The sequence below is a fragment of the Bombus vancouverensis genome, chromosome 8, assembly GCF_051014615.1.
Source record: "Bombus vancouverensis nearcticus chromosome 8, iyBomVanc1_principal, whole genome shotgun sequence".
NCBI classification, from domain to species: domain Eukaryota; kingdom Metazoa; phylum Arthropoda; class Insecta; order Hymenoptera; family Apidae; genus Bombus; species Bombus vancouverensis.
This window is the reverse complement of record NC_134918.1, coordinates 10945377-10969472: the sequence shown is the minus strand read 5'-3', so window position 1 is coordinate 10969472 and position 24096 is coordinate 10945377. Positions and strand designations below refer to the sequence as shown.

Genomic DNA, 24096 nt, shown 5'->3' with positions numbered 1-24096 from the left:
CACAATGTTTCCCATTGGAATTCTTCGGTGTAGAAGGAACGTTAATTTCTATCGATACTGGTTCCCGTTACCATTTATACTTCACTTGTACTATGTACATTATTAAAACTCTTAGTCGATGTAGGCTAAATAATAAATTTAATAGGGACAAATATTTTTGCCATTTATATTATTTGCCATCGTTTCATTAAGCCAAGTATTTCTATCTTATTCACGTAGAAGTTCAAAATTTAATAATATTAAATTTACATAAATTTAATGCGAAGATATAATTTGTCGTTATTATACCAACAAAGTAATACATACATGTGTGTGTATACTATGAACAGAGAATTTCATTTACATGTAAGTACGAGTGATAAAAGAAATTGAATTAAAAGTTGCGTGTTTCTCAAATCGTCGACATGCTATTAAGGATAATGTAAATGTACATGTATATATCGTTTTCGTTTATCCCATCGATATGCATGAATCGCATGGTGTAGCGACATCAAATGGAAACGGTTCACATTAATCATATTACATAGAAGTAAATCAACAATGTATTATTTATTACGCATTTCGTATTTGGTTGTTTAAAAACGTGTTACAGTATCATGATATATTATTACATATTAATAGCATATGCAATTTTGAATGAAGAGATACTCGTATAAATTACGTATGCAATATGTAATACACATGTAAGAAGTTATTACAAAAGTCTTCTTCAACTTTAATAAACCTCAACTTTGCTATAAGCTTCCTTTTGTATATAACTAAAGAATTATACTGCATTAGTAATCAAATTTAAAAGCTGAATTCACTTACAAATGGTTTACCATTATCTGGAAAAATCAATTGCCCTTCGTTTGATAATTTCAGAATATTTGAACATAGATTTTTACTTGAAACGTGTTATTCCTTTATTTTACCTTTTCAATGATTCGCTATCTCAGAATTGGTACATACCCTTTGTGAATTGATAATTTAAGCATATCAGTTAACGGAACTTCTTGTGATAAACCAAGTTAATGATTATAAGTATAAAATACACCTGTGGATAATATAGCTAATACATGCACACGTGCATCTCGTCTTCCAACACTGTCCGTATGAGATTAAATAATGGCAAATTGTGGTAGTGAATCGAAAGATGAAGCCGTTAAAGTGTATGCAATAACGTTCAGGTTCGATTTTCATAGGTGTAGAAGATAAAGGAACTATCGTTGAAAATAAAAGAACGATCCTTCCAATTATAATAAACATCATGCTTGCCGCCTTAAACGTTAAACGTTTTTACAATCGAGCTAAACCGTTTCTTCAACGCCACGACTTCATACTTCGCCGATAAATTCCTGTAACGAAGCCTAAGCCTTGTCTATGTAATAAATATGAATACGAGGATCGGCAGCGATCTGCTCACGAGGCTTTCAGCATCAATTTCGTATCGTTCACGCTCGATCTCTAATCTACCTTGGAATCATGGATAAAGTACAGTTAAAAATAATCCATATTGCCGACGTTCCTTTCTACATTCCTCATCGAAGCTACAAACTGCATTCCTTGGGCATGCTGGAACACCCGGCTCTGAAGACCAATCAATTTCTTTCGACGCTACCGCGGCAACTCGGGATGCGTTTAGTAAAACTATTTTTACATAGCCGTAAGCATTCGTCCTGCTCGCGCGAGTCGCAATTCGCTCCGACACTTAGTTAGTTAGCTATACCGACTCCCGTATTTGCATATATGCAAATCGCATTTTCAAAGTTTTTGCCCGAAGGTGAACGGACCGCCGATTTTTCACCGGCTAATGGATGTCGATCATTGTAGTAAAGCGTCTGTTGATTAATAAACGACGTCAAATAGCGTTTTGTAAAGTTTGTAAGAGGGAAAAAGGAACGTGGATCGCGGTGAGAACATATGCTTGACATATGGTGTCTATAGGATGCTTCTATAGTGTGATAAAACAAATATGAGCAGTAAAAAATATGAAAGCAGTAAAAAATGTTTAATCGATATACGCAGGTGTTAAAATTAATTTTTTCCGTGTAAAGTCTATTCTGTGTTTTATGCCGTCGTTCGAAAAATAAATCGAAGGTTTGATTTAAATTACTATTTATGGTATATAAGGACTTTCGTCTATTCGTCGACGTTAGTAAATCTGAAAAATCCATATGAGTCTTTTATTAAGAGACAAATTGATCATACGAAATAAGCGATTACTTAAGCTCTATATTTGAATATCATGAGTCTATCGTTTATATTAGCAATTACAATCGTAATTTACTATAGCAAATAATACGAAATGTGGTTTTTCTTTATCTTTCATTTATGTGTTTGTATAACGTGAAATATTACTATAATTAAGATTTTAGTCTATCAATTCGCTTACTACCATACATATATCCTACCTTTTATATTATGAAATTTTTTAAATAATAAAGACTACGGGTTCGGCCATCACACATCGTCTTGTTTAAAATTTAAACGCGTGTTATACGACTTTTCGTACAATTCGTGTAAAAATCTACAAATTCTGAACATTTTTGCCACGAATTTTATAATCTCTTGACCATTGTTGCGTTTATGCCTCGTTAAGGAGTATTCGCCATTATTCCAGTAATTCCCGACATACGGAATGCACATTGTTCTTGTACAATGTCCGCGTAATTTAACACTCCTCGATGAGCATCGTTGAGAATAAAGGCTGGTCTCGAACCATTCAACTATTTCAGTTACGCAAATGTTCTTTTTTTCTCTCGCTGCTTTCTCCTATTGTTTGAACGAAGGCAATTTTTACTTTCCATTCTATCTATCTTTTTTCTAGCAGATATTACGATGAAATTCGTAGGTTGTCATAAGCTTTCTGAACGTAACAATTATTTTATAAAATTGCATACATTTGCACGATTAGTTATGATTAATTGATGTAATCCTTGTTTCATTTTGCATTGTAATATTTTGGAATATATGAAATTTTAACGACAAAATGTTGCATTAAATTACGCATTAAATAAAATTAATTGTGTACACGCACATCGTATAAGAACTTTTTATATAAAGTAACAAAAAATTAAACTTGATCTCACCACTTAAAATATAGGTACGTAATCTGATTTACTTGGTAGACTATAAACATTAATTGTTGTACACAATTTTGTTTTAAAATGATTTTGTTGACTATTATCATAAACTTTAATTTTTCTCTTCCAATGATTTAATTGATGTTTCATAAATTGCTCAACAGTACGTAATTTTTGTTATTTTAACAAGTGGAATCATTTCCAGAAACATAAACTTCTATCTTCAACAAACATAATATTAATACTTATAGTAATAATAATTACATGTAAGTAATTATTATACATTGTTTTTATTTATTGATTTCGATTATTACAAGTGGGTATAGTAATTACAGCAAGAATTCTTCTCCATATACAAATATTTATAATACTTTCTAATTTTCATGATCCTTCGAAGCTTTCTAAAAGAAATTTTTTTGTAAAAGTAAAAAGGCGAAACGAAAGGAGTTCGAGTAAGAATATATTAAAGATATACGTACAATACAATCGAATAATATTATTTTTGTCAAATTCATTGTCACTTTGAAGTTGTGGGTATAAAGTAGTAAATACAGAATTGAATAAAACATCTAAATCCAATAATAGTTATTTAAATAACGCAGTAAATCTTATAGAGAATTAAAAGAAGTAATTCAGGCGATTAAGCATCTATGTTATGGTTAATAATATTTTTCAAAGTGACAAAATGAAATTATGATTCTGAAAATGAGAATTATGTACTCGATTTATAAGATCGCAGATGAAATATTACAGTCTCTTTTTACTTATTTATTGTTACACTTTATTGCCACGTAGCTGATATAAGTACATCCATCTTACCGCACTTTGCGGTTTCTTATACCGTTGCCTATAACTTACGAGCACACATATTAGAAATCGATCAAGCTTCTGCGTACCGGGTGTCGTAAAAAGCCGTCATTAAAGACGTGCGAAAACAATTGTGTCTGATGTTAACCAAATTGGTAACAAACTGTTATTACTAAACTACTACTTTGTACAAAGGAGCACAACGATTAAAACGTTTAAAAATAATCTGAAACTTTAATTAAAATTGTATCTTTTTCGTTTTAAACGGTACACTTTTGATTTTACAGTAATTGATAATAATTTGCTAAGTTGTTCTTTAAGTTACGAATATAGTTTAATAGAATATTAGTAAAATATCCGAATAATATCTTTTTATGAAAAATTTTACTTGTTTATCTTCAAGTTCTTATATGCAGTTGATGTATTATTTATAATAAAATAAGGTTATACTAAAATCTAATAAGCAGCAAATCTTCAAAATAATTTTGTTTCATCCTATTTAAATGTTCTATCATAAAATATTTATCAGGTTATTAGGATAGAAATAATTGTATTATATGTGATTTTAAAAATATAAATAGATGTATATACAGGGTGGTTTGTAACTGGTGGTACAAGCGAAAAGGGGGTGATTCTACGCGAAAAAAGAAGTCGAAAATATAGAATAAAAATTTTTTTTTTAATTTTTCCATCGAGACAACGATCTACTGTGAAATCCGTTATGACGTACCGCACGCGTACCGAGCGAAAATTCAAAGTCGATTTTCTCAAAAACAAAGCCTCAAACAAAAAATTTTTATTTTATATTTTTGACTTCTTTTTTCGCGTAGAGTTTCCTGTATATATATATATCTGTTTCAAAAAATAATTTCTATCTTTACTATAAATTCTGGTACTCATTTTACATAATAAAAGTGACTAGAAAACGTAATCATGTCGAGAATTGATGGCTCAGTATGTGCACTAGTTTAGTAATTTTACACTATTACTAAGTCTTTCATATTAACGGAAGTTTTACAGAAAATTATGGTGCAGTGTAATTGATGGCATAGAGTATAAGTTTTCGCTAGAACATAAAGGGCTTCTTTGTGCTCTTATTGTTAATGTAGCATATAGTGTAACATAGTTATTAACTTTAATTTCTGTGTACAAGGTGTCCATAGAGATCTAATTCTTATTAAAACTTCGCATAATCTTCTCTATCTTAAGAACTTCCGATAAAATTCTTGAGCGACAAGTTGTTATAACGTTCCATGTAATGTTAACGACTTTCAATGTTATCAAAATTCATTGCATGTGAGATAAAGTAATTTTTCAACAAAACTGATAATTCTGTTGGCTTTTTAAATTTCACAGAAACTTGAATATGTATATATGTACATTACTTTATAAAAGTTTCAGTGATCGTATAATGATGGTTAAACGTGTTTCCATTTAGATTAAATTTATCTAATCCTATTATACGTGCAGTGTAGGAGAACGAAGGTAGATTCACAATTTTTTTTTTGAAAATGCAATAAGTAATTAATTATTGCAATAAAGTATTCAACGACCGATGGTACTTCAGTTAATTCTGCACTTCGTTTATGCAAAGTTTGATCTACGTAATCGAAGTATCGAATAATGGTGTGGCAATCATATTTTCTTCTCTTTATACGTTCCAATGAATTTAATTAAAATTTTAACTACCTGACCTATTCATTGGCTTTGGTACAACTTCTACTACTACTACAAACTTTGGTACTACAAACTCCTCTCTGTTTCTCAGGTTGAAAATTTCACTTGAAAAATCGTTTTGACCCCATCGACGACAAGTAAAGTACCATTGCTACACGCGGGTTGAACGATATTCCGGAAACTGATTTCTACATAAGAATTTAGAAGTTTTATTATCGTGCTATTTGGTGCATATCTGTGGAATTAGGTTCTAGGATAGACATAGACCGAGGAGCAAAATCTCTTCCTAGAAAGTTTAATTTTTTATTAATTTGATTCCAAAACTTGGCCTTCTTTTATTAACCCAAATTTACATAGTACACGAAATGTAATTTTATAAATAATAACTACGTTACTACGTTACTTCCGTACTTTCTCCACCATAGGAGAGCTTCGATCAGTATCGAATCTCATCATTTCATAATTAATAACTCGATTAAATTCACCGAATTCTATTCCATCCTATCAGCGATTCTTCTTTCCCAAACTTTTTCTTTTGACAAAGTACCAACTTCCAAGAGAAAACTGGTCATCGAATCAGGATCGAAGCGATCAGATTCGCTAGAAAGCAAAGAAGAGTAGAGGAAAAAGTAAAAAGGGAGAAAACCAGATCCGTGGATGTCCATTCAGAAATTTTGCTATTCGAGTGGTATCGGAGTCTGGCCGGAGAACGCGGTGGGAGTAAAAGGGGCCCAGCGGCCAGGAAAGTAGGATGATTGAAGCGGCGCGGCAGTGGTGGGAGTCATGGGAGCCTCGACGGGGACGACCTTGCTGCGTGTGTGTACCGTGTGTGCGAGATGCTGACACACGGGACTCTCGGAGTCTCGAGGCAAGACGGTGTGGACCCGTGGACTGTCCCCATAGTACTCCGCAGAAGCGGCCCTGTGCAAGAGCACCGGCCCGATCTGCCTGGCAGTGTCTTATTACGCACGTTGCGGCACTTACCGCACGCGAGATTGCGTGCACGCGTGCTCTCTCGCCTACAACGCGAACGCGCCGTGCCGTGCCGTGCCGTGCCGCGCCGCGCCGCGATGCCGATGCACCGGTGACTCGTGACTCGTGACGCACGTTTTTCCGCGATGCATGCGCGCCGCATTGGATTTCTCCATGGGTGAACGTTCGAAGGTCGTTCGTCGACGTTCGTCGACGAGCATACGGGACTCCTGCGACTCTAGACTAAGTTTTCACATGGAACGCCAGATTCTTTTGCCTTCCACGAACATCGACGGGGATACGCTTGTTGTGCACACCTCGGTCACCCGATTAGAATAGCTGCTGATCTCGTATGCATGCACGTCCGAGACCAGTCTTTTGGAATTCGTTGAAATTCTCTTGCGCGAACGAGAATCGAATCTTTCACGGCGAATAAAAATATCGTTGGTCTTTCTGATGTTCATCGAATTTTCTACGCTAGAAGGATGATAGGATTTCTAGAGGAAGATAAGAGATAATTACATAGTGGGAATTACGAAAAATAAAGAGTCCTCTTTCGTTATAGTTTCATCGTTGATGTGCAGTGTGTAATTGTAAACAGTGATGAGTTTCTTGTCCGGGTGAAGCACCCATGATCGAATTAAACAAACGTACGACTGTTGATACGTCATTAAGCGGATTTAATGAAAGAGCGCAAGCATATTTTTCCATTGAACGACGTCGATGAAAGGCATCATTATGCAAATGGCATTTCAAGATTGACGGACAGGGTTGCTTTCCTCGACAATGCATGCGCGCCAGTATTTCTGGATGAGTAGACAATTAAATGACGTTCGCGCACACTTAATGAAAGGATTGGTTGATCTTGATTAATGGTGCTAGAATTAAGTGTGTGTAACTTGATCGACGGGGGATTCCTTTATTCGGTTAAGCGATGAAATATATTATTATGTAGTGTTCGCTGTAGAACTGACAGCTGAAATTGTTTTGCCGGAGTCCATGTATGCCTGACAGGATTTCTTAATAAGTGGATAATTAAACCTTATTGGTGAACGTTTAAAGAAGTAATTATTTCGTCTTAATTAGTCAGGACGTGTGTAATTATGTGATTTTGCTCGAAAGAAAGGGTACAACTGTTCGATGCTCCTTACGAAAACCTTACGAAAACCTTACGAAAATTATTATAAACGTATGTCTTTTAGGTGACGAATATCGAAACATTGTTAATATTTTCAAAATTCTATTCCATTAACTTCTGACAAACTTTTACGATATTTATACTTTTGGCTTTTTATCTTCTGTATAATATGTGAGAATATTTTTAGAACAAAAGACGAGACGATATATTAAAGATCGAATTTCGATTAAATCGTAATAATTGAATTGCAAGAAATCTGATTTAAAGTTGAATATGAGATGATACACAAATCAAAGCTAATTATATACACTTGCTTTACAGTCCATATACCTGTAGAATATTGTCAATGTATCCGCGTCATAATTTACTAGTGAAGTGTTCACTCAATTGTATGCATATGCATCGTTGACGCATGACATATGTACCTTTCTTAACTGTTTACTTTCACAGCTTTGAAAGCGAAGTTGACAAAGTAAGATTATGAAAGATCATAAAATATATCGCCAGTTTTATTCAAAGAAGCAGCAAAAATTCAAATATAAATTGATTATACCGTAGAATTGTACACTTTCTGCAATCATGCTATTACTAATAGACGGTATATTATAATTATATCAATGAGAATAATTGATGTTTTCACATAAAGATAAATTATTCGTATGATCGATAAATCTTACATAACGGAAGATTGATACACGTTTATGATGATACGCGTTCAAGGAAAAATTAAGTCAGGAAAGTAATCAATTTTCTCCCAGTTCGAAACGAAGTACACTCTCCTCAAAGCATGTTGAAATGTATCATTAGAATGAATTAATGACGAAACATTTTAGAAACGGACATTTTGGAGTACGGTTGTTTTAACGATTTCTAATTAATATATGTCTCTCGAGAGGTAACGGAGCAACGATCGATTAAAAACCCAACTGGGGAAAGTCTTGGAGCAAGATCATGATAATCGATGATTTATCGAGGAGAGATTTTGGTACGTGTTACGTTAAATCATGTCGGATTTCGATAAAATGCTTAATTGAAATTGCATCTCCGTGAGAAATTTAAAATAGGATTGCATCGTTATTATTAATATTACGAGGAATCGTGTTTGAATTGAATGGTCGACGTAATTAAAGCGCATACCATAATCCAATGAAACTCGTACTATAGCGCATATACTTAATTAGATGAATGATAATTAATGAAACTGGCCAAGAATCTGTGATTAAACGAGTGTTGATTAATTAAAACGGATTTCACGAATATCTATACGCGATACGACTTGCTTTTCGCGTTAAAAATCATCGCTCGCGTGCTCATGGAACCTTCACGCGTATCACGAACGTACTCGATAACACTGGACACTTTGTACGTAGACGTTTTATTTATTAATACCTTTCGCAGAGGATTAATCGTAAAGTATCACGCGAATTTGTTTTAAAATTTCGCTTTGCCGCCACGCAAACTTATTTTAAAAGTGTAGTCTATTTTCTTAAATAGCTCGTTGTCGGATACTCAAAATTAGCGTTTTTCATCTGGCCGAGATAAACGTCGAGCCACGAAACAGTCGGAACGAACGCGAGATAGAAATCTTGTTGCCAATGATCAAAGATCCAGAGGCGCGACCTTATTGATGCACCCGCGAATCTCTCGTTGCAAAATGTATCGGGGTCAGTTCGAATGCTGTTCACGTTTTACACAACGTTCCGGCCATCCTGCGTCAAGATTCTTCGTCACGACTCCCAAGACTAAGAACACGAAAATGTCAACAGTTGCGACGTGACCGAGTTCGGTAAGCGCGACGAAGTATGCCTGCCAGCAAATGTGCCGGGGATGCAATTTCACCGGTGATAACGTAACAAACCCACCTCGAAACGAGGCTCGAAGGAAACGCGCATACTTTTTGCCTGAAACAACACCTACCGGGAGCAATTTGGAGCGTGTCGGGCCATTTTCGAACGTGATTCATTGCTTCGTTGCCCCTTCGACTTCGATACGAGCGGATACCACATTTAGCCTCTCGTTTCTGTCTCGATCTTACTCGTAACAGTATCAACTTCGATGCAGGAAAGCATAATTTTACTCGACTTTTAAAATTCCAATTGGTTTTTAGGCAAAGTAGTGGAATACGACTGTAAATTACGATACTCGGTAGAAGGAACATGAGTGATAAAGTTCGCAATGATACGACTTGAACCAGCCATAAGTTATTTCGTCTCTTTGCTTATTGAACTCGAGCGTTCACTGGAATCAATTAATCGAAAGTAGATTAGGACTGACGTTCGATGTTTTCAAATATCGCGAATAGTTTGTTGCAGCTGTTCACTTGACTTCGTTCAAGTCCACTTGCGAAACGCCTGAACGCGTTTCTCGAAACTAGTTTTCGTGGTCAGCAGGATTAATGACACGAAAGTGATCGCGTAGGTCTCTGCGGCGTAGAAGTGGCGTGGAACAGAGCGTTCGCCGGGCATGTTTAGACGAAAGTGACAGTGATTAGTGACCACGGTGCATACCTCCGCGGAGCGCACGGCAACGCGGGACTCCTTTATGATTTCGCAAAATTGAACGAATCGTTGTGCAAAAGTGGCCGGTGAAAGTGACCAAGTTTCTCTTCAGAAGTTTCTTTCACTGCAGGAAAGAAGCGATAGCAAAAGAAAAAAAAAAAAAAGGGAGAACATCGTCCTCGTAGATTAATCTTCGTTAAACGAATATGTGCGTTACTATAAATTTGAAGATCGCGTCAGTTTCCGAGATATCGCGCGATAGCGATAAGTGTTAACGCGGAACTGTGTCGAAATATTATTCAAAATTTGTAATGTACGTTTCGTGCTATGAAGGGAATTTCTTCTTCTTTTTCGATATTCAGAGAAAATTAAGTTTCTTCGCTATGCAAGTTAATGGTCTAACGATCAAACGTTTAAGTTACACAATTTCTTTCTTACATAAATATCGCGAGTGATCAAAAATCCAATGACGAGGATGTAATTTTAAATATTCCGCGATTAAAGGATTGAGTCATTTGTTAGCCTGTTGAATAACGTGTTAGATAAGTAAAGTCCAGAAATTTTATACGTGTTTAGTGATTTGGCTATTTGTATGTGATTGTAACAATGAGAAACCGGAAAAAGAGTGATTACTTGCGCACGTCGCGCGTTGGACAGGTGGTTGATCGGTGGCGAACGAGACGGCGAGCAATTAACGAAATATGCAATTAAAAGACCGAATAGACAGGGATAATTGAAACATCCATGGGTGGAAAGGAGGAAGAAGAGGCTGGGGACGTAGCCGTCAAGATGCCGGAGGCCACTCTGAAAATATTCAACGGTGTACAGGTAGGCGTCCGAAGTGTTTCCATTTCCCCGAAACATCCGATACAGTCGTACAAATTAGGAAACGCGTGAATTTTGGGGTGCATTCGAAAACGAAAGAACGAACTGTTCGCAGTTCGTTGCAATCTGCTTCAATTAATTCGGCTGGAGAGTTCGTTTGCCGCGTTCGTTTTCACGCTGTTATCCTTTCTTCGGAAGAGTGCGTGGCCAGAAAGGGAGGCGATGGAATTTATTATCTCGTTGAATTATTAGGTAAACGTACAGGTTAGTCTTAAGGGCGTGTTAAACGACGAATATAAATTGTAGCCGAAATTGTGGTTGCCTGATTTATGCTTTTCATATTACGTATAGTTACGACCATTGGGGCTACCGGTCTTTAAACTAATATGTGGGTTTAGGAAATTAAAATTATTTGCGAGATATTTTATGGCGTCCTTCGAGGCAATGTTTCTCCAGTTCTCCTTTACTCCTGTTCGTTTTTTGTTGATTGAAGTTTGAAACAGTTTAAACGAAAGAGTTAAAGAATTTGTCGAAACGCCTTGTAGTTGAAAGAATATTTTAATATTTTGATATTTTATCATGAAACTGATGTTTCCAGTTTATGAATGAAGTAACTAACTCAATTACTGAAAATCTTAATTGTCATTGAATTCATTTATTCATTAAACACGTGTAATTTCTAATTATATCTCGACGGTATTTTCTAATTGCCACTAACGTTTTAATATCGAAGATACAGTAGAAACTTGATTATCCAAACTAATATGACACACGATGTTCGGATGATCGGATAAATTTGCTTTCATACGAGTAAGATTTTGAACTATTTTGTAAATGTTAATATTAAGCAGGAAGCAAAACATTTAGGTAAAAATGTGTAACTTCTCTCAATTTTCATCTGGTTTTTCAATTTTTCTTACAGGGAATCATTCCCGACTTTTCCATTAATTTCCTAGTAAAAGATTGTTCCGTTAATCGAGGTAACAACCGAGATTTCACGTCGCTATGCGTATTACATATTAACAGGTTCAGCAGACGGATTGAAATAGCAAAGTATGATAGAAGTATACGCCTTCAGAAAACTAAAAAAAACATACATGATTCATAATGTGCGATACGCATCCTGAGAGTATGCCATAACTCACGTACAACAGCTTTTTCTGTTCCATAGCAACGTCTATCGTACACTTCCTTTTTCCATTCATCGTTTCTTTCTCTGTCTTGTCTGTCTAACAGCGCGTGCATATGTCTATTTGCCTTCTTCGTTGTTTATCTGCTTCTGTCACTCTTTCTATTTTTATTCTGCACATCTATTTGTCAGATTCATATATAGAAAGGATCAGAGGCTGAAAGAAAATTGCTTATAATTTATAGCAGCCCTTAAGGATGTTGTACTTAGGGCACAGTAGATACACATTGATTGATGATAAATTCTTTGGAATGCTCTATGAAGTTCTATGAAGAATTATATAGTAGTATAATGTAATATAATGGAACCCTGAAATGGATATTACAGTGTGAAAATGTTTAACAAAACTTGTATATCATGTTTCGAAAATTTTTATTTTTATGCGAAGTAAACGTATGGCTTGAACTGTATGTAATTTCGGAAACTGCTGGTAATTTTATAATACTAATAGCGAAGATATTTTACCATGTTAATTGTGTATTAAAAGTTATTTAAAAGTACGAGTATATAACTTATTATATTCGATTGAGTCATCAATTCAATCGTGTTTTTTTAAGTAAAAGACGTTTTTATAATATTTTTCAAGGTGCGAACGAATTTATTGTTCAATCTGATAGCAATATTCTTAGTATAACGATAATTCTAAACCTCTGTGTATTAACAATATAAGAGAACGTTTTTGCAAATATATACGTGCGAGAGGCATAACATTTATTCGAAAAACAACATGTGAAAAGTAAAATCTATTTTCATTTCCGATTGAAGTTTGCGTCCTCATTACACGCATGGAGAGACTAACTTCATATTACTGAATAGGCTCAATACATGTTGCGCGTCTTGTCGACAATCGTCTTTCATAGCCTGTAGTAAAATACTAAAACAAGTAATGAAGCAAGACTGTGTCAAATTAACTAATCATTGCAAATAGCTATGCAAAAATTAATAAAAAGATATACGAGTTTATGAATGATAAAGTACAACTTTTAGGGATGTGTTTAAGTTGCAAATCGCATGATAATAGATATTACTTGTAAAAGAAGCACATCTATATGTAAAAGGTGATTTAATAAAAATTTTCATAAACTCCGCAAAAATATTAGAAATAGACGTCATTGCTGCGTGTCAATATTTTATATACATTATATATTATCGTCGAAAATCTGTATTCTATTTTTAACTTCGTTAGCTTCAACTTCATATATTAATTAACTTATGCGACATTCCATAATATGTTAGTACTTAAATATTACCTACGTATAAATATTTTTCCTATATTTCTTTCAATTTTTTTTTATATTTATTCTTATCTCATATAATAAAACTATGTTCGAATTAAAGTTGTATTAAATCATTATTAGAAGAGAATTTATTATGCCCGTAACTATAGTTATGCCATGCTTGTAAGAAGAGAATAATTATCTTATTCTTGTTTGTTATCCTTCTAGGAAGCGGCTATACTTTTAAGAAGAGATAGCTAAACAAAGAAATGACCTCATCCGTTAATAATTCTAATTAATGTAATCAGCTTAGCTTTGATTGTCACAATGGGACTGCCACCCCTAATTTAACATGAATCTTCTTTATATGCTACCAAGAACACATTCTTTTCTCCTTCGTTTCTATGAAATAATTATATTCGTGGAAAAGTATAATCGAATCTACCAAGACTAACTTAACTGATAAATAACTAGTAATCATATACGTAATAATGTAGTAATGATTGAATATTTGAAGAATTAATTGCGTGGATAAACACATGAGTTAAATAAGTTTATCTTTATGTCAAAATCATGTTCAATTTCAAGATTTAAATTTAGATTGAGATCTTTTAACTTGAAAACAAACATAGATTTTAAAAATAAAAAATAATTGTAAAGAATAAATTAACTAATTATTTGGAACTTTACCCCTAGCACCGATTTCGATGATTTTTTAATATGCCGTAAAAATCAACATTTTGAAGAAATTTTAAAAGTATTTTAAAAGGGTATTATAAAAATAACTGTAGCAAAAGTCTTTTTAGTTTTTATTATGAATTGACTCGGGTGTATTCAGTATAATCATGTATCACAATCGATCCTTCAATACCACTAAATAACCGATTATTTAAAATCGTTTTAATCAGTGTGTTTGTATTCGTTTTGTGTATACTGAAAGTTAGTATAAATTTAGTTTGAATCAATTAATCATATTTTTATCTTTCATCTTGTCATAATTCTACCTGAGTTTTTCTCTCTTTTTTCCGTGAAATTACTGCTATCGTGTGTCAGTGCTATTACGAAAATGATTCCATATCGATATCGTGTAGAACTGCTGTACTTGGTGCGAGTAAAATTTATGAAATATTTGCGGTGGTATAATAATCATAACCGTTGTTGGAAATTTCACAAGACTGATCGTGCGTAAAGATAACACGAGTGAAATCTTGAATTCCACGATTATGGTAATCCATTGATCGGTTTCGGTCTTATCGCGAGACGGTTGGCCATTAATACATTCGACCCAGCGCACAAACAGTAATTCTACGAAAGCATTTACAATTTTAATATGCTAGAACATAATTGTTTTCTTATTATAAAATCTTTTATTGATACTAGTCAATGTATTGTTTGACAGAATTAATATACAATTTGTATAATCATTTGAACCTCTTAATAATCGTGTGTCTGTTCTTTCGCTTAAGATATAGTCATCGATTAAAAAATTTGAATTATGTTTAAGTATATTTCACAATTGAGAAAGCACGTTTCTTTTCCTATATATATCACGCGCATTTATAAATCGCAGGGTAACGAAAAATTGATGACATCATTAGAGTATAAATTACAAAGTTTCTTACGGATAGGACGTGTATATTACGAAAACACATTACGAAAATAACGTTAATATATAACATAACATAAGTGGCATGAGAAAGCACAACCTTTTTTATCGAATGTAAAGTGGCATTTAGAATCAGAATTCAAAACTGTAAGTATTAGGAAATTAGAATCGTCGAAGAAAATTAAGCAATAGAATAGATATAAAAGAAACATAAGTACACGTATATCTTTTAGATAACAAAATCGTTCAAATTCAAACTGCGATAATGCAAAGAGCGTATTAGGCAGGAAAAGAAGATAAAATTCAATTGGAAATTCATGAAGAACTCTTCTAGAGACCAATCAATAATGGGATGATAATTATGAGATTGAAATTCATATAAACTGATAAAGTGGATAAGATATTTGACATTTATTAATCTCTATCCTCGTTAGGTCGCAAAGTGCCGTGTTCATTGTTTGCGGATTTCGCGGCACAGAATTAATTTAAATTCTGTAGCCGTATAATGGCTCAATTGGTCTATTTCGCTGTCCTCAACAGGTTTTCTAAAAATAAAATCGATCGGCACGCGAATAGAAATTTGTCGAAACCATCGTAGAAAAAGCAAAAGACACCTGCAATTTTTCCAAGTCCTTAGCTATTTTCGTTGTTTAATTTAATACGGCGATTAAATTGATAAATTGTTCTTGGTACACGAGTTTACAAGCGTCACGTTTATTACAAAATTTATTGAAATCGACTACGCTTTATGTGACAGCTATTGTTCGCTATTAAGATAATTTCAGAAAATTATCGAATATTATTAACACTTTACAAACGTGCACGAATTTTATACTACGTTTGGATTCGGTTCTCGTTAAAGTGTTATTAATCTAAATTTGTTTGACAAATTTGATATTTATCTTTAGCAAAGTTTTAAGTATCTATTATACCGTAAATACAATTGCTGTTGTACCGTTGTTTTTAAGTTTAGGCTATATATCGGACAAAATAAAACGTTTATTTATAAAGTTAATTTGTCAATATATTTCCGTACCTTGTTTCATGTTTTGAAGTTTGTATGGGATAAGATACAATAAAGGAATTGCAATCAAATGCAGTGAAATGTAAAAAAAGACGAAGAAAACTTTTGTTAGAGAAACGTAACGTTTGTTAAACGTTCCGTTAAACGTAACGTTTATAAAACATCATATTCCATTTTTCAAAAGTATTCCGTATTTATGCCATAGAAACAAGAAAATTCTATTAAATAAATCATATACTTTTCCTTGTTAGTTTTCCAGTATCCTTAAATTCCATATTATCATGAATTACTATGTGACTTCTATACAAAATATCCTTCGATACGTCCTCAATACTGTCTCCTATACTATACCAATATACATCGAGATAAAACATATGCGTAGTAGGACTAACGTAACGAAAGAACAGTTTCATATACTACTCTCATATGCGTATACGACTTCGTATCGTATCTACATAGAAATATCAATCACGATTATTATTATTATTTGTGTTTGGTGCATCCGATATTGCACGGAATTTTCAGAGGTCGCTTCCGCTATATGGAGAGAGGCATAATATTTCTGGAAAATCCCTGTGATTCCGAGAGGAGATCCTCCCGAAGAGAAGTTCGATGAAACAACAATGAGAATCATCCGGGGGGATTAAAGCAGGGATTATTTTGCGGCACGAGTATCTGAATCGAAATGCCGTGCCGCTCGCGCTCGGAGAAAAGATTTTCAGACATGGAAATCATGATAGAAACGCAAATTATATGTACTGCACGTGTTGCAATTAAATCCACCAACCGTGCTCTCGTCTTCTGGGTATAACGTTTCTTCGATATATTTAATATTTTCCCATTTTAATGAGTCTATACCGTGTACACGTTGGAGAGTTATTGATCCGTTGGTGAAACCATTCCATAACAAATTCATTTTTGTAAACGAAATAATACGAGCGATATTAAATTTGTATGAAATTCAATTTCGATCGATTATCTGCGCATTGCACAGCGTGCAGAGCAATATTATAAGGACATTTATTTTATCTCTACAAACGTTATTCCAATCTTCATATCTTCATATTTTTATATTTCGCGCAACAAGCAAAAACAAAAAAAAAAAAAAGGAAATTGGTCCACCTTCGAATGTTTTATTTATTGAAAATTCCGAAACAATAAAACACAATGAGAAGAATTTCAATAATTTCAACGACTGATATCAAACGTTAGATCTGTGCAAATGGATTTTTTCACCGTAACGTTCGGCTACGCTTTTTCCTCCGAATGCATTTTTAAACGATATTAAAAACATAAGATTCGTATATTTTTTGTAAACGTTAATTGATATTTAGTTTGTTGTTAATTTAAGTTGTTATTACGTCCATTACTGAACATATTCTTATTATTGACAATTCTATACGTTAATAAAGGATTTTCATATAAAACGTACCTCTATCGGATAAGTCAGTAACTTTGTTTTCGCGTGAGACAAGCTTCATTTATGTTGACCTATTTTATAAATATCAACGTTAGTAATTATATTTATACGAATAAGAATATAGCAATTTTTTTCAATATTTATCCTTTCCAATATTTCTTACTGGAAATCACCTCGAAATTTCTCATTGATAGATGTTTCGATAATCGATAGTTTCATTAACTAGTGTTCCGGTAATCGAAGTTTTATTGCGTTGTAGACTGAATGAACTAAAATTGTCGAATGTCAGCAGCGATGTCATTAGTAATTTATCAACACGGTATGCTCAATTACGAAGGCGACATATGTATTGTCAAGAACAGACTGTAGATACGAAATTGTATTAATTATCGTTCCTTATTACATTTCTGCAATTTACCCTCTGGTCAGTTTTATTTATTGTCGTTAGAAGAGGGGTCGCTATTTTTATCGACCGTATAATCATCAAACAGCGTGTTTGATCAAGGAAGAGGATACCTTCGAAGGATACACGAAATTGTGCTGAACTTTTCTGGTATTTCAACCCTCATGTTTTCCTCGCTGAGTCGACCTCTTCAACCCCTATTAAATGCGAAGAAATATTTGGCAGAAATTGAGAAAGTATTATACTTGCCGAAAGCATTAAACTTTGAGGGGTGAAGTGGATTATTATTAATAAATCAGTTTTTTTAAACGTTGTAGTATAATATCGATTACTGGTTTGTTATTTTCAATTCATCGAAATGATTCATTGTTATTTTCTAAAGATTTTTAAAAAATGTTAAACGCATAATATTGGAGGTTTGTGTATTAGTAATTGTATATCTACCGATATATTATAACATTTACCTTCGATGTCAGTAGATAAATATAATAAATCTAAGATGAGGTTATAATCGTACAATTATTTTTCCCTTTCGACGTATAATATTTTGAAATAGCTTTGCTTAAAATGTACATTACCAAATATATATGTCTTTCTATTTATTAGAACGTTTCTTTTTCATCCGGATAGTTATTTAGATAATTTTATTCGTTTTAAATAACTAATCTGTGTGCGTTTCATTGACTTTTATAAGAAAAATAATTAATGTAAAACAAAAGGAAGAATAAATTTTTTTATATTTAACGGAGAAGGTAGTAAAATCGAACGTTTCTGGCTTTCGCTTATCTCGAATTAAAGTTACTTATGTCCCTGCATTTGTTTCAGAAGTATGTACTTTCAGTTTGTACGAAAGTGCGTTAGCCTCTGAAATACATCGTTGTCGAAACTCGGTAATTAGATCATCGTTGAGCGCCAACTATTTTGCCGAAACATTGTAGCTCGCAGCAAATTCGTGACTTCGTAGCGAACAGTCGACCCTTGTATATCGTTCTCGAGAAACTGGCCCAACAATTCGGACACCCATTGACTACCTTTGGCCAGAAAATCAAGTACCGTATAATTTCGAAACCTCGCCTTAGTCTTCAAACCTCGTGCCATAGCAATCACACTATACCTCCTATTCCACTTTACCGTGGCGAGCAATCGTTTGCAGCAGTGTAGCCCTGGAGAAATGAACTTTGCCTGCGCTGCTCTAATTTGATGTGGGAAGTAAGATTTAAGTTTTCCACGTGGAGCGAAAGAGAGATGTTCTTCGTTGATTTTAATGTTAAGTAGTTGTAGAGTTTGTAACAAAGTTAGAACGTATCGTTCGCAAATACTTGATCTCTATTGCATAATCGGAAATATGCGAAATGTACTTGAAAAAACATTCATATAAAATAATCAAATTTCTTTTCTTTTTACTTTTCGTACGAATATATTATTTATGAACGAAATGCTAAGAATTAATAGGATGAACATCATGCATGAAAATAAAAAAGATTTTATTTTATGGATTATCGCGTAAAACGAGTGAAAATCGTAACGGAAATATAAAAAGAAGTTTATTCGAACGCACGCATGTGTATCATAACGATAATAGCCGAGAGTGATTCACCAGAAATTAGTATAAAGATACTACTGGTAATCGAGCTAAAACAGCAGATTAAAAGCTCGTAAAAATCATATTTCGGTAATTTAGTTCTCTCGGGGGGCTATCAATTTGTACGGTACCGCAGAAGGCAATTAACGGGATAAAATATAGGCTGTTACATAATTAACGAGTTCTAATAATCTGAAATCAATTTAAATGAAAAAATAGGAATAGATAATTTGTCTAATTCAATAATCATATATCATCCGCTATATTTATTACTAATTTATCGTCCCAATTAATCTGAGAATTATTTTATTTTTTGATAAAAATCGAATTTTAACATTTTCGGAATAACGTGTTACGTAAACGAGAAAACAGTAACATACCGAATTAATATCAATGCTATGACGAATCAATTTGCTTCCTTAATATGCTGTATGTTATTTGCATAATTATGGCTTATTTATAGCATAATTATAGATACTGTAATGCTTTCCTAGTTTTCAAAAATACCTGTAAACACAATACTAAGGCAACATTTTTCTCGTTACAGTACATGGGTTCGTTTCCTGTGGCAATTCCCGACATTGCCAGCCGAGCTGAGTACGTACGCTCCCAGTTGGAGACCCTTAGAGTGAGTACCCTTTCAGACAAAATTTTTTTCTGAAAAATAGTAATTCTGAAAAGGAAATGAGCGTTTAGGCATTGAGAAGAGTCTACCGATAAAACTTGTGACTTATATAAACATTATTCGTAAACACATACAAATAACACAGATTACTGTAGTTGTACTGTAAGCGTCGTAACAAGAATCATTAAGGTTTCGAAATATGTAATGGATCGATATACTGCGAACTGTTTTCTTTCCCATTTGTGTTTCGCTTTTGTATGTATGATAAATCTCAAATTTTATATTCACGTCAAAAGAAGAATCAAGTTTTATGCATTAATCGGTATTAACTAGCGTACTGAAATTCAAGTATACCACACGTGCCAATAACGAGAATGTGACGTTATTCATAAAAATGGTATTTTCACAATTAAACAAATGTCATCACCTTCGAAATAATCCCCATTATACATTATTTTTATGTCGGATCTAACATTTTAGCACTTGTCTTCGATATTATTTTACTACTTCATGATTATATGTAGCTAGACAGAGAAATTGTCGGAACAATCATTCGATCCAGCTTTTATCGAACGCGTTGCCTCGTATAACTGAAACGTCTATTAGTAGCACTTACCCAGAAGCCTTTTCTAAACGAGGGAATTGTCTGTTGCGGAACAGGCCGTGACGCAATTAACGCCGGCTACGTTCCTTCAGCTAATTAGCCTGAACTTACCGGGTTCATAGCCGCGTGGCAAGGGAATCAAACAACAGATTTGCGGCTCGAAATAAACTTCGTTCACCAGGTTTATTATTGTAAGCTACGTTATTACTGTAAACCTAGTAATGACTACCGACCCTGAAGGGATCAGCAGAATTTCGGTCTGGAGTTTCATCAGAGTTGAATATTTGCCTGGGAGCGAGAGCAACTCGTGCCAGAGAGTTGTCGGTCTAATCTTTTGCGTGTGTGTACGCACGTGTCTGCACGGTCGTGTGCGAGCCGTGTACGTGCCAGTGAAACGGGAATTATGAGCCTGAATTTTATGAAGGCATTAAAGAATATCTCGTGGCACTTTTCGTCGTGGTGGTATTCCATTAGACTCTGATGGACAGATTTCCATGAATACACTCCGCGGTTGCTTCCCGTGTTACCGGTCCGCCCTCTTTCATCCAAAAGGAAAGCCGAAGATATCACCGTGCCTCTGCTTTCCAAGCTCAGTCTATTCATTTGCTGCTTATCCGAATGTTAATGTTTTACCAGCATATGTATATTCATTTCCAAGCTTGAACATTGTTTTAGCTTCGCTTGTTCCAAATTGCCGCTTTTCGTTAATCTCGAGGGGAAATTTGCAATAACATTGATTTTACGTATATATTTTTATAGCAGCGGTTGGTTGTCTCTCTTCTGAGTCTCGTTGCTGCCACGCGCTAAATCGAGATTTGTTTTACTCTATAGACATTGTAACAAGTTGACTATAGATATTTTGTGCATTTATATATATTAGGTGCATTCTGTACATTTTTGTTTATTTAGAATACACGTAGGATATATATTTTTCTTCTAACTGTTTTTTTTTTCTAACCTTCGGTGCAGCGCACTATGCGATAGTAATTGAATATAAAGAAAATATTGGAAATATTTTTAGCGAGTTAGAAAAATTCAGATATTTGTTATATTCATTAGACAGAAACAAAGTAACTTAAATATTAGATATGTATGGCGCTATGTTCTAAATATACGCACATGTATAAAATTCGCTTAGAATTAGTTTCTCAGAAACACGACCAACATGTCTTCTTAAATTACTTCCGGCGGATTAAATTCGGTATACATAGCTGAAACCTAATCTTCTGTCTCTCACGTAAATTCTAAAATTTCGCTAAGGTATTTAATAAGTGGCGTTTTATATTTGTAAAGTTAAACTCTTTTTTTACATGCTTGATTTACTATTCGAAATTGAACGAACCTCCACGTAACCTTGTTTGTCTTGAAACTCTTTAAGACTCAAATAATATATATTATATAATATACAATATATATATACTAACTTAAATATAAATAATTTTAATTTCACGAAAGCTCGATTAGCTTTATATTTAATAACGACAGTATCCAAAAATTTCTTTCTTATAAATCTCTTTTATTTATACACCAGTTTTGCTATTTGTAGTTATTCTACATAATTTCTACTTATCTTACCACGATTCACCCGATCCATTCATTCATTTCACTTATTCTTTCCACGTTAATTAAAAGATCAATGAACAGAACTACGAGATAAAATACGTAATTAAGATGTTCATAGGAAGCAAGATGGTCATGTTTAAATAAATGTTTAACGCAGAAAAAAATGCATTTACATTCAAAACTGGCATTCTACCTTCCACGTTAGATGCCCAAGGGACAATCTTTATCATTGGCTGTGATTGCATGTTTATAGGATCACAGAATGCCTTCGCTTTGCATGTACGAGGATGAAAGTTATTCGTTGTTAGCCTGGCTTTTGCGCAGTCTACAGTTGTTCTCTATGTGGATTCGACTTGTAAAGCTGTGCTTAGCGTAAGCGCGCAGCAAATGCATGCGTATCCATCTCATCACCCTTTTAACGTTCATATTTTATATGCCGGGACTAAATGAGGCGAAAATCACACTCGAGTGAATAAAAGACGCGACCAGAATCATTTGGAGTCGCTGATACCAGTGAACCAATGTTCCTTTTTATACATACATGTCCTGTCCCATATTTTACATAAATGGCTCTCACTAAGGAAACTCGATAGGAAAGCAAGTATAGAAGAAGGAACTCGAAGATAGAATTAGAAATTGTATATCGTATTTCTCTTGAATTTTAATATTTTAAACGCAACAACAGTGTATGAGTCATATGAGCGTTTACTAAAAGCATTGCGACACCTGTATTCCTCCTTGGATGATTTTCAATAATCACACCCTATAGAATGTAGTTTAAAATAAAAAGTTCATAGAGTTACATTATAATTTCGATAATAATATCTTGTTATTTTTATTCATACCTTTAGGGCAATAAATAACACGTTGTCTTTGTACATTTCTTTTTGTTTGATTACTCGATAAAGCTAAGTAAATTATAAAATTAATAACCGAACAGTGCTTATTTGTAAGGAGTTTCATTAGAAGATAAAATGAACGTAGACTTGCTTATAATTCATTTAAATAATAGAAATATGCTTTATTGTATTATTTATTAAACTGTCATAATTTTCGTTCGTTTCCTCTAATGGTCAATTTTTATTTGATCGTACGTACCTTTCTATATGTTTCCATGCAAACAGGAAATTGTCCCTGCGCTTTTTACAGTGGAAACTAATATCTTGATTTTCTTCGCTCGTTCCTTCAGTTTAATAGAGCGGAAATATGCGGTACTTGCGATTCTAGGCGGTTTTAAAGCACGAGGTAAAGGTAAATGGTGTAAAAATCAGGCAGATAAAAGAGGTGGAGAAATTCCTTGTTCACCCTGCACAATACAATGTTGCGTCAGTACGTCGTGTCGGAAGGGAAATAGAAGAACAGAGAAAGAGATTATGTACGCGAATAACATTGTGTTGTACAGGATATAATTAAAATTAAATAAATTCCTATTTGAAATACTAATAATATCTTCATTAAGTAAATCTTTTTAAACTACTGTACATCTATCTGTTTTAACAAATATTTTATCGAAACAATGTCAAGCAAAATATTTAGTAAATTACATAATTATCTTGGTGTAATTTTTAATCGTATTTTCATAAATGTGAATTTAAAATTCGACCTGAATCCTATTACAATATAAAAACAATTGTTTTTGTTTGAAACATTCTTCCGACATTGTTCCGCGAGTAAAACTTTAAATTTCCATTTTCTACCAAGTTCATAACAATATGCATACAGGATACAGCGAATTTATAAATTCTCTTATACCGATAAAAAAGATATGCAAGTCAAAAATCTGTTAAATATTAAAGACCATTAAATTGGAATAATTTTACCTTTGTATACCAAAGGAGACGCTTAAGTCACTATGTATCCCGTTTACTTTACCTTTTTGTT

General features: G+C 33.7%; 1 protein-coding gene across 4 annotated transcripts in view; it reads left to right on the top strand.

Moving 5' to 3' along the window:
* Positions 1 to 24096, top strand: part of LOC117162782 (EGFR adapter protein) — a 276395-nt gene that overhangs the window by 4182 nt on the left and 248117 nt on the right. For 2 of the 4 annotated variants that reach the window (XM_033344736.2, XM_033344737.2), the window contains exon 2: positions 19971 to 20051. In XM_033344736.2, coding sequence (XP_033200627.1) covers positions 19971 to 20051 — 81 coding nt within the window. Of the gene's footprint in view, positions 1 to 6471; positions 7586 to 8277; positions 10986 to 19970; positions 20052 to 24096 lie in introns of those variants that run through there. The other 2 variants (XM_076620896.1, XM_033344734.2) reach the window with 2 other exon arrangements.